This window comes from Paracoccidioides lutzii (assembly GCF_000150705.2).
Source record: "Paracoccidioides lutzii Pb01 unplaced genomic scaffold supercont2.38, whole genome shotgun sequence".
NCBI classification, from domain to species: domain Eukaryota; kingdom Fungi; phylum Ascomycota; class Eurotiomycetes; order Onygenales; family Ajellomycetaceae; genus Paracoccidioides; species Paracoccidioides lutzii.
Genome location: NW_015440984.1, coordinates 150,534 through 161,852, shown reverse-complemented (window position 1 = coordinate 161,852; position 11,319 = coordinate 150,534). Strand labels below are relative to the sequence as shown.

Genomic DNA, 11,319 nt, shown 5'->3' with positions numbered 1-11,319 from the left:
CAGCCTGAAAGAATATTCTTACAGTTGTTTCTCCAGTTGATGTATTCATTCCGCCTCAGTTACAGGAAAGGATGGTGCAGTTATGCTCACTCCTGATGTTTGGATGTTGGATTTGGAAAAGTTATTGAGTTCATTTAAGAAAGTGCACTCATCAACCTCAACAACTACAATTATTCACATTTGTCTTGTTACCTATGATGAGTCCAATCACCCCATTGAACAACCGTCGGAACTGAAGAATATCAAAGTCAAATCACCAGATATCAAAGTCAAAGAAGAGAATACCTCCATATCAGTGATCAAACGCGAACGTGCTTTCTCAGTCGATTTACCCATTCTAAATCTTATCAAACGAAGACGGCCGTCCCCAATCCCTACAAAATCTGAAGACAAAGTTAATGAATTGAAGACAATGAAGCTTGAAAAGGATCTATTGTTCAAGTGGGAGAAGCTGGAATCAGAGACAGAGGAGGAAAATATAAAGAAGGAGATGGAAAACACTGTGACAGAGATGGAAAAGAGTCATTCTGATGAAATTGAAACACAATCAAACTATCTTGACCCACCTGCAAATGGGACAAGATTTCGGCATCAGCGTCGAGAGTGATTGATAGAATGATTGATAGATTCTTTTGACCTCAGAGTTGAGGGTGATTAGTAGAATGTTTGATAGATTTTAGTATGCGCTGTAAAGATTGATACTAATGTGAAGAATTATTTTGCTAGCTATTATTCTCATAATAAGTCTTATTTCTCACAGATCTATTCTTGCCCCTATTCTTACCCCTATTCTTACCCCTATTCTCACCCCTATTCTTGTCACTCATGTAATCAATTGAGTTAGTGTGCCTTGATCACAAAATTTTCTTACACAGAGGAGCTATAATCAACAAGCTCTATTTGATTACAAATTAAATGAATATGATTGGTGCGTGTTCATGGTAACACTAGTATAAAAACCATCAAAAAAACCCATTTGACCCAAATGTCACTATAGGCTGCCGTAAAAATCCAGCTGGAAATTAAATTACTGATATCAGTACACGAACAACGACGACGACGACGACGACGACGACGACGACGACAACAACAACAACAACAACAACAACAACAACAACAACAACAACAACAACAACAACAACAACAACAACAATAATAATAATAATAATAATAATAATAACAGGAAAAGCTCCTCAAAGCTCCTTTCAAAAACTGTTTCGTTCCCTCTATCCTTCAAATCATGTAGCTATCCCGCAATCATGGTGCTCTCCCTGGCTCTCCCAAGGTTTTCTTCCCGAACCTCCCCTACCCAGAGCAAAAGTACACCGTCTCCATCAAATGATTCTCCTTCATCGAAATTCTCATCCTCCTCATCTTCGTGTTCATCCTCCCCTCAGGCTCAATCTTCGTCACCAACGCCTAAAGAAACACCAGCATCCGCTTCCGCAAGCCCTGCCTCCTCCATCGCTGAAACACTACATGTTAACCCGTTCAGCCTAGCGACCCGAACAAAATCACCTAGCGACTCCGCTACCAGCGAAAATATTGGAGAAAAACAGGAGCATGATCGCCGAGAGCTCAACGATGCGCTGGCTTCGCTTTCACAGCTTTTTCCCGACGTGAAGATTGAGGTTTTTCGGGAGTTGCTGGTTAGATTTGATGGCAACAGCAGGTTGCACGTGTGTGTGGAGCAGCTGCTGAGACATAGGGCTGAGTGGGTGAAAGGGAGGTGGAATGTTCCGGAACAGGATGCTAAAGCTGGTCCTGGTGCTGGAACAGAGGAAACAGGCCGAGGCGCTATTGCAGTTAACGGAAATGGGGATGCTCTGGGGAGAAGGACAAGATGGATCCCACACGAAGAGCTTTTTCAGGGCGAAGAATACAAAGCTGCGGTTAAGGCGACGCTTTCTCAGGAATTCCGCGTGTTGAGTAGAAGTACCATCGACGCTGTGCTGGCGGAGGTTAACTTCTCATACACACGATCCCGCCCAACGTTACAAGAACTGTCCCGCAGAAGCTGGCGGGTGACATTTGGTAGCATCTTTCCGTTCAAGAGGAAGAAAGATAAAGATGAGCATCCGCTCCTGATTTGGCAAAGGTTGCCGGATGGGGAACTTGTCCCCGGGTTGAAAGAAACGGGATGTTTGGAACTAGATAGGGAATTGTACAATACATTTTTGGCTCCAAAGCTGGCTCAAAGAAAACAGGACCAGGAGGATAAGAGCCTACAGCTGGCGGAAGAGCTTAACCAAGCTGAGGCAAAGGCTGGGGAAGCTCTGTATGAATGCGCTTGTTGCCTTTCAGACGTTACTTTCGAGCAAATAGCAACCTGCCCTGTCAACTTTCACATTATCTGTTTCAACTGCATCCAGCGAACCACTCATGAGGCCCTTTTCGGCCAGGGGTGGGGGAGATCCATTTTCCATGAAAAATCAACATTACGCTGTCTGGCACCGGTGTCAGAGGGCACGTGTGAGGGCGCCCTAGACCCGATGATTGTGAAAAGAGCGATTTTAGCCGAAAAAGCTGGGGCAGAAACCTATCAGAAATTTGAAGATCGCCTGGCTTCGGAATCCCTTTTGAAATCTCAACTGAAATTGATACGTTGCCCGCTGTGTTCGTATGCCGAGGTTGATCCCGTTTACCATCCAACGGGGAAAGGGTTTAGATGGCGTTTCCGACGTGGGAATCTCTTCCCGACAATTTTTACGATAATATTCCTGCTCGACTTGATACCCATTCTTATTCTTCCGTTTGTTTATTATCTCGTATTTTCCCCGTCAATTATTTCCACTATCTTATCTACTTCACTACAAAACATCTGCCTCAAAACCCGCGCACAGCGATTTACCTGTTCAAACCCATCCTGCCGCTCCGATAGCTGTATTAACTGCCACAAGCCATGGCAGGATCCTCACCAGTGTCATGAGCCTCTCCTCCATTCTCTGCGAACAACTGTCGAAGCCGCCCGTACGGCCGCAATTAAGCGCACCTGCCCACGTTGTGGTCTCTCTTTTGTCAAATCATCCGGCTGCAACAAACTCACCTGTGTGTGCGGGTACGCGATGTGCTATATATGCCGCAAAGCTCTTGGCCCGCCCCTTCGAATCGCCGGCGCCAACTATATTCCACCTGCCCGCCAACAACCAGCAAGAGCTCGACATCGGTGGCCTGCCCGTGACCTGGATAACAACAATATAGAGAACGCCCCCCTTGGCGACCCTGGACTAGACGGCAATTTAGGGAACATACCAGATGACAACGAAAACGATTATTCAGACGATGACGTCAATATTGCCAACAACGCTGTACCGGCCGAAGACGAAGAACCGGAAGGCTACAAACATTTCTGCGAACATTTTCGCCTCAACCCAGGCTCCCGCTGTACCGAATGTAACAAATGCGACCTCTACCTTACCGAAGATGAAGAAGCCGTCGCACGGCGTGCGGGCGAACGGGCAGAGCGCCAGTGGCGCCTACGGCAAGGTCTACTCAATTCCTCTTCCCCCACTTCAGCTGCCCCGGGCACCTTGCCAAGTGATGCCCTAGCAAAATTGTATGGTTACTCAGGCCGCAGCGGTAGTGGACCTGGTAGTGCACTGTATTTTTCTGGGTATCCTGGGTATCCAGGCGGTGCATCTGGTTCGCGGGATGGGAATTGGAATTTGCAGCTTGATGGGGTGGATTGGAGGACGCGATTGAGGTTTTGGATGTGGGATATTTGGCAGGATGGGCGGTGGAAGGGGGAGGGGCAATTGTTGGTTGATCGGGTGATGGAGATGGTTGTGGTTGTGGATTTGTAAGGAGTGGTCCTTTTTTTTTGCCTTTTTGTTCTAATGATGTTTTATATACTACGCTACACCAATGTCCATCTTTCATGGGGTACGGGATTGTGTCTTTTAATTCTTTATATTCTGGAGTCAAAGGGGTAGGGAGTATAGGGTTGGCTTGATTTGTTAATGGAGGAGATGGGATTAGGTATAAGAACTGGGCATAATTGATTTTAAATGCTTTTAGTTGTTCTTCTGCTGTATTTGAAATAACATGCTAATTTCATTGTTTCTATATACTTACCGGCCCATGTCTCTTTCAGTTCGATAGATTTATATATCTCTACATGGTTCACCAACGACTCCCGTCTGATATCGACATTATCACGTGACATCCCATCATGTTCGACCAAGGCAACTTCAAACGCTACAACAAAACGCTTCTCACCCAGCCTCAATATCTTACAGTCGATTGTTCCCGAAGATCGTACATTGGGCTAATTGATAATAAGCTTCTCGCTAATCCGTATACGATTTTCATAAGACCGTAACAACGGAAAGCTTTCCACGTCCTAGCTTCGACATAACCTTGATCATTCTGCGAGGGAGGCAAAGGGGAATGCTATAGAGCTTCATTGCTCAACCCGGGGCGTGTCTAAGTTTCTGACAGCGATGATGGCCAGCCATTCTGGCGGTGGAGGAGGAGGAACTGGAAGCACCAGCACAGGAAGTCCGTTTGTCATCGAGCACGACGATGAATCAGTAATAGATAATGACTTTTTAGAAGAGGATGAATGTATGTTTTTTTTTTTTTTTTTTTTTTTTTTTGTGATACCTTTAATCATTCGTCTCTGCTGGAGCTGAGACGATCCCTTCTCGCAACTCTCAATTTCATACTCCATTACAACGCAAATGCAATCAATATATACCCGCACATTCCGAATACTAACCCCCCCTCGCACTGACAGCCATCGAAGCGGACGACCCCCTCCGCAACGATCACACTACCACAACCGACCACGCCCTCCTAACCGGCAACATCGGCTCAAACTCGTCCTCCTCCGCCCGCCCCAACATTACCAGTTCATACCTCACCTCCTCCATCCCGGGCGAAGACAGGCGCGCTCCGCAAAATACCATTGACGAGACCGTCTGGGCAACGCTATCACGCGACCTGCTAGCCGTCTGGGAGAAGATGCGACAAGTGCTGTGGCCCAAGTATCTTCTTGGTGGCATGTTAACGCGCGGGGGAGGGATAGGGGCGGCGGAGCGTGGGGAGGCGACGGCATTTGGCAATGGGCGTGGTGGCGGGATTAGGGGGTTGGTGGGACGGTGGCCGGATGCGGAAGTTGTGCTACAGGCAGGTATGAGTGAGGGGTTGAGGGATTGGGATCTTTGGTATGTGGTGTAGACCGGTGATGGGGTTGTTGGTTATTTTGTTTTATGGGATGCGTGTTGGCTAATTTGTAGTGTCGTTCAGGGGTCCATTGATTTTCTGTCTGCTGCTCAGTATGTTTCTGTCCATGCGGGCGCAGGGTGACCAGGCGAGTCTGGTCTTTTCGGGCGTCTTTTGCATAGTGTGGATTGGTGAGGCGGTGGTGACAATGCAAATTAAGTTGCTGGGAGGGAATATGTAAGTCCCTAACCCCCTTCCCCCCATTTTTTCATTGCCTAGCTTTTCCCAAAAACATCACTGCATAGTTATGTGCTGACACCTTCAAAACTAGCTCCTTCTTTCAATCCGTCTGCATAATCGGGTACACACTTTTCCCCCTCGTCATTGCCTCCATCCTCAGCGCCTTTGGTTTACCCGTCATAGCTCGCATCCCGGTCTACCTCGTCTTGATATCCTGGTCACTGGCTGCGGGAGTAAGTATCCTTGGGGGTTCTGGGGTGGTAAAGAATCGCGTGTTAATCGCCGTCTATCCTTTGTTCGTATTTTATATTGGAATAGGGTGCTTGTGTTTTATCAGTTAGGGTGGGTGGAACCTTGAAGTTGGCTTTGAGTACCTACGAAGATGGACCGGATCAAGGTGAGATGGTATGGAGTGAGGTGAGGTGAGGGAGACACTATGTGCCATTCGAGGGGATTCGAAGGAAATTGGGGATTACTCTGTGTTCTATCTACCTTCTTTACGGTTTTAGTATGCTGGTTCATCATTATCTTTTCCCCATAACAATGTGAGCAGTGTTGGCTTCTTTTGCTAGTTCATCTATCTCCATGGTTTACCCCTATCCCTTTGAGCTTATACATTGCGTCTTTAACTGCTCTTATGCCATTGTTCCTTTGGCTGGCCGTTAGTTATCTTTCCTGTGAGATGCTTTTTTATGAACTGTACTATATACATTTGAGATGCTATTTACTATCTTCATCTCTACATCAATAACCTGACATTTCCTTCCTTCACCGACGTTTTGAGATCTCCAGTACAATATTTGAAGTGGTATTTAAGTTGGAGTTCAATCAGTTAAATACAAGCCTTTTACCCCTTTCTTTTTTTTTTTTTTTCTTTTTTTTTAATTTTTTTATTTGTAGTTGCCTGTCCCATGTTCCTGTTCAGAAGCTCAACAAATGGATGAAGTTCTTCTCTATTTTCCACTCGATGTATGAATAAATGTAGACAATGAACATGGATCTTGACTATGGGTGAATCCTCGCAACAAAAAAAATACATAGTCGACACAACATACACAATGACTAGATATATGAAACCACTGAATGTCCCCCTAACAAAGGACTTGAATGGTTGATGGAAGAGGAAGAAGAGGAAAACGGGTAACTTGTAATTCAACAACCTTGGAACAACTTCCTGTCCTCACTCCACTCCCTTATCTTCTCTCACCTTCACTCATGTTATACGGAGTACGGGACCTCCAAGCTTCCCCCTGACAGTTGCAGTTTGAGTAGATTTGCCTCCCAAAGCCTTATTCTCCTGTCCACAGGATAGCAGGAAAGCAATAGCTTCTTTCGGTATTTCTAGAGAACTGATCATTTCTGGAATCTAACCTGATAGAAAACGCCAAAACAATCGCTGTGGCGCTCGAAAATCCATCGATTCATCGTAGGCGGTAATTGAGCCCTTGACAGAAGATCTTCTCCCCCTTCTCTCAGCAGAGCATATTCGCTATTAACTTAGCCGCCGTGTACTCAGTCATGGTCGCCGTACAATAGTTTTAACACAGCCAATTGCCTGTCCATCATCAGTTTTTTAAATAACCCGTCTGTCAGACTCCTCCACGCTTGTCAACTCCAGGGATATCTTAGATTCCTATTGTCCATTCGTGCTGCGATCCCCCTTCGTCTATAACACTTCCTTCCATCTGGCACTTCGGTCGATGGCGAATTTATTATAATCCTATGATAGGATAACTACCGGCACAGTTTTGTTCCCAACAATTTTGCAGCCCCGCCCGCGGTTCACCGTAGGTTTTGATAGGTCAACCAGGGAGATTGTCCGTTCCGTTGACGTGTTGGATTACCAGATACACTCCGTTCATCCATTGGGCTCTTTGTTTCAAGCGTTTCGACTCCGGTGTCTTGATTGAGTGTTATGATCAGGGAGTGGGTCAATCGGTGGATTTCAAATTCCAATCTGCTGCTGGCTTGGCTTGGCTTATATTTAGTTGGGTAAATCGCTGGTTAACTTAACTCCGTTAAATAACTAGTTAGTTAACCTAACTACTTAGTGGTTAGAACTTCGCTGGGAACAAACAACCACCAGCGGTAAACAACCATTACCAGAACAACCAGCAAAGGAATACTCCAGAGACAGTCGCTCTGCTCTGCCTCATATATTTGCCCAAGCTGTTTTCAGGTGGGAGATCTATACATACAAGAAAGCCAGACACTACGCTGTTGGGAATATCAACCACTTGGAATACCTACCCCCACATACCGAATAAACACCGCGAAAACTGTGCCACCGCCCAATCCTGCCCGACTCAGCACGACGACGACGACAACAACAACAACAACAACAACAACAACAACAACAACAACAACAACAACAACAACAACAACAACAACAACAACAACAACAACAACAACAACAACAACGACCACACCCACCCCCATCCAAGGACACTAGGCACAGCAGCAGAATAGCTCGGGATATAGATGCAGCCTACCTCCCCCCAGCCTACCACGTTGAAGGAGAAAAATATTTAAAATCAGGCAGGCATGGCCTCAGAGGCACACCACCAGAACGGTGTTTTGATCGGTGAGACCGCCAGCAAACCCCCCTGGGCATCCATTGATACTGAGCCTTGCCCAACCGCTTCGGATACCGCAGAACCCACGGATAAGCGTCCTCAAGACTCATTCCAAGGTACGCGGGACAAGAGCCCTATACTTCAGCCTGAATCTCCGGAAGAAAGTGACCTTGCCCCCTTATCTGACTCTGGAAATACCGAAGCGTCCAAAACGGATAATGTCTTTCCCCCTTCCACCAACATACGACCTACTATTCCTTTCCAAAGGTACGCCAAATGGACCATCTCCTTCCCAAGAAGAGAAATCAGAATCGGAATCAGAATTAGAAGAGCAAATACTCCTCTTCCAGTCCCATGAACATCAAGAACAGCAACAACAGCTCCTAAATGAAAACTCTACAGATAATTCCAATGTTGAGAAGGCACTCTCTAACCCGGATCAAGGACCTGCTCCCATGAACCGAGATACCGAACCCGCCTCAGATAATGATGCTGCCGAACTCTCAGAAGGTACGAAATTCCACGAAGCAGAACAAGAAGAGATCAAATATCCAGTCTCTGACAAACCAAAAGATGGCACTGGTGAGCGTCCTGTTCGCCAGAAACTCAAGGAAACCTCCATCGCTGGTGTGGCTCGCTCAGATTCTCCACAGGACCACATTATGGCATCACAGACAGCACCCGTAAGCCGAGCAGACAATGTGAGTGATACGAGCAGTTCGGACGGCCGCGGTAGACTACGGAGGAAACGATCACTGGAAATTGTTAATCGGGATGACGAGGATGATGGTGCGTCGGGGGAACGAGGTGTGGATGAAGTTGGCCATCGACGGAAACGGTCGAGGGATTCGAAAGCGGAAGATGAGAGCGAAAAGCGCGAATCATTAGAGAGGAAGTTGGCGGCGGCGGAGACACAAGACTTTGCAGATACGAACGCTAAGAATTCTCCTGCCAATGAAGCTGGACTACGTACTCCAAGAGAAGACCTTAAATCTGTTGGGCCAGACGCTGTCAATAAAATCCTCAGCCCAAAGAAGAAGCGCGGTCGAGATCAATTCGACACAGACCTTGTGAAGTCAGACAATGTCGACGAAACGGCTGAGGAAGGGGCTACATTGGCTAGCAATGGAGAGCCAGTCGATAAATTCAAGGGCACCCCAATCAATCGCACAGTAAAGGGTGAACCAGAGAAGAAGAGACATCGTGACGATTCGCAAGATAGGAGCTCTCAGGTTGATTCTGATTTAGTTCCCAAAAAGGTTTGATATAACACCCCCCTGATGTCCCTATATTGATTAATTTCTCATTCGCAATTTGTATTTACTCTCACATCTATATACCCAGATTACCCCACCAAACCCATTCTCGAATATTTCAGCTGTGTCCCCATTCGCGTCGATCCAGCCATCTGCCACCTCCGAACCGACACCAAAAGATGAATCTAAATTGAAGAAACCACCCATCACCTCCGCATCCGCCTTTGCCTCATCAGCACTAGCAGCCTTTGCCGGCTCAGAGAGGTCCCCATTCGGCACCCTGGGAGCCTCTGCTACCTCAACTTCTCTCTTCAAACCTGCGTCCACAGTTGAACCTATGGCAGGCAAAGGAACAGCTGCCCCCTCTTCATCATCATTTGCAGCTTCCCCCTTCGCAGCTGCAGCCGGCGCCTCTCCATTTAGTGTGTTTGGAGGCGGCGTAGCTGGTTTTGGTAAAAGTGCGTTTGCTAGTGGTTTTGAAGCCGCTGCGCCAAGGCCCGGCGGGGGATTAACGAGTTTCGCAGCCCCTGCGGGTAGCTCCGGGACTTTGGGAAGTACTGCGAAACCAAAAATTCTGGGAGCTGCTAGCTCTGACGATGAGGAGGACGAGGAGGAAGGCGACGGGGGAGATGAGGGCAAGCCTGCTTTTGAAGGCCTGGAGGAAGAGAAGGGGGATGAGAGGTTCCATGAACAGCAAAGTATGTTGCAGTTTTGTCCTCCTTTTACGCTCCTTTTTTATTCTACTCCCTCTCCAACCGTTCCTATCCACATAAGAATGCGTCCATCTATGTACATGTGAACCATTCAAGTTTGCTAACTGCTCTATTCCAGCCGAAACTGGCGAAGAAGGAGAGGACACCATCTTCTCATGTCGCGGCAAGTTATTCCATTTTGACGGCAAAGAATGGAAGGAACGCGGAGTTGGCCTCTTCAAAGTCAACGTCTGGGAGCCAGCTAGAAGAAGGTCTAGCGACAGTGATTCAAAGGAACCTGGAGAAGACGAAGAAGAGGCAGAAGGTGAAGGCGAAGGGGAAAGAGCGGCTGCAGGTGAAAACCACACAACAGTAAAAAAGAAAACAGCCCGACTGCTCATGCGCGCTGATGGTGTGTGGCGCGTTATTCTCAACATTCCTGTTTTCAAGGGCATGAAGGCAGGGGATCCGACTGGCGCCCGGCCGTCGGGGAAGCAGGTGCATTTTGCCGGGTTCGAGGAGGGAAAATCTGTTCCTTTCTTGTTTAGGGTATGTCCTGTCATGTCATTCATCTCTCCGCCTTCATTGTTTTCGCTGTTGTTATTGGTTCTTTTTCTTCTAACTCAAGTTTATCTGCAGACCGGAAATGACGATGTAGCCAAAGAACTCTATGTGACCATACGAGAACTTCAAGAGAGCCTTTAGGCGGTCGTCTTTGCCACGTTTTCCCTTTACTCGTTCTTTTTTTCTTTTCTTTTCTTTTCTCTTTCTCTATCCCCCCTTTTTTTTTTTTTTTTTTTTTTTTTTTTTTTTTTTGTTTGAAACACCCCCTTTCGTTCGTTCGTTTCTCTGTCTTTTTGTTTTTTTAATACTTAAAACTTTTATTATCAACACCCTCGAACAACAATTCTTCCACCCGAATCATAGAAAACCATACCGTACCGTTCTTTTCCCTTGGGTCTTCAGTCGCCATTTAGGGTCCCCTTTTTGCACTTTTCGCTATTTTCGGTGGCATATTCTCCCTGTCCTGTCCCACCTTTGCGCCTCCATTTTTGTCCATTTTGCAAGACATTATTCTTGCTTATTTTCCCCGCTTTTTTGCTTTCTTCTTTCTCGTTCAAGTTTGATTTCGCAGCATGGCGATGCATGGTACACCGAAACGGTGAAGGAGTAAAACGGGAAAGGGAAAGGAAACATATACCTTTTTGAGGACCTTAAATCTGCTGCTTATCTGCCCTCTTAGCTCTTTTTTTATTTTTTTCTCCGCGCGCGCAATAAGTATTATCATTATTTTTCGTTTTTATTCGTGGACTCCAATTGACCAGACAATAAATAAATTTGATTGCTTTTTTTTTCCCTAATTTAATATATACGGTACATATTCCGTCA

The 11,319-nt window shown here is 46.5% G+C and overlaps 4 protein-coding genes across 4 annotated transcripts; 3 read left to right on the top strand and 1 right to left on the bottom strand.

Moving 5' to 3' along the window:
* Positions 1–1,259: 1,259 nt before the first annotated feature.
* PAAG_08577 (hypothetical protein) lies at positions 1,260–3,803 on the top strand (the record flags this gene model as incomplete). The annotated part of the gene is made up of 1 exon (XM_002789483.1): positions 1,260–3,803. One exon carries the CDS (start codon positions 1,260–1,262, stop codon positions 3,801–3,803), a length of 2,544 nt encoding a protein of 847 aa, XP_002789529.1.
* A 642-nt stretch (positions 3,804–4,445) lies between these two features.
* Positions 4,446–5,832, top strand: PAAG_08576 (hypothetical protein; the record flags this gene model as incomplete). Its single annotated transcript, XM_015846553.1, has 5 exons — positions 4,446–4,566; positions 4,739–5,168; positions 5,251–5,403; positions 5,498–5,639; positions 5,725–5,832. The coding sequence occupies 5 exons, from the start codon at positions 4,446–4,448 to the stop codon at positions 5,830–5,832; spliced, it is 954 nt and encodes a 317-aa protein (XP_015701217.1).
* A 2,118-nt stretch (positions 5,833–7,950) lies between these two features.
* PAAG_12593 (hypothetical protein) lies at positions 7,951–10,635 on the top strand (the record flags this gene model as incomplete). Its single annotated transcript, XM_015848066.1, has 5 exons — positions 7,951–8,146; positions 8,250–9,241; positions 9,327–9,936; positions 10,070–10,479; positions 10,570–10,635. 5 exons carry the CDS (start codon positions 7,951–7,953, stop codon positions 10,633–10,635), a joined length of 2,274 nt encoding a protein of 757 aa, XP_015702328.1.
* A 257-nt stretch (positions 10,636–10,892) lies between these two features.
* On the bottom strand, positions 10,893–11,078 carry PAAG_12592 (hypothetical protein; the record flags this gene model as incomplete). The annotated part of the gene is made up of 1 exon (XM_015848065.1): positions 10,893–11,078. The coding sequence occupies one exon, from the start codon at positions 11,076–11,078 to the stop codon at positions 10,893–10,895; it is 186 nt and encodes a 61-aa protein (XP_015702327.1).
* Between the last annotated feature and the right edge of the window lie 241 nt (positions 11,079–11,319).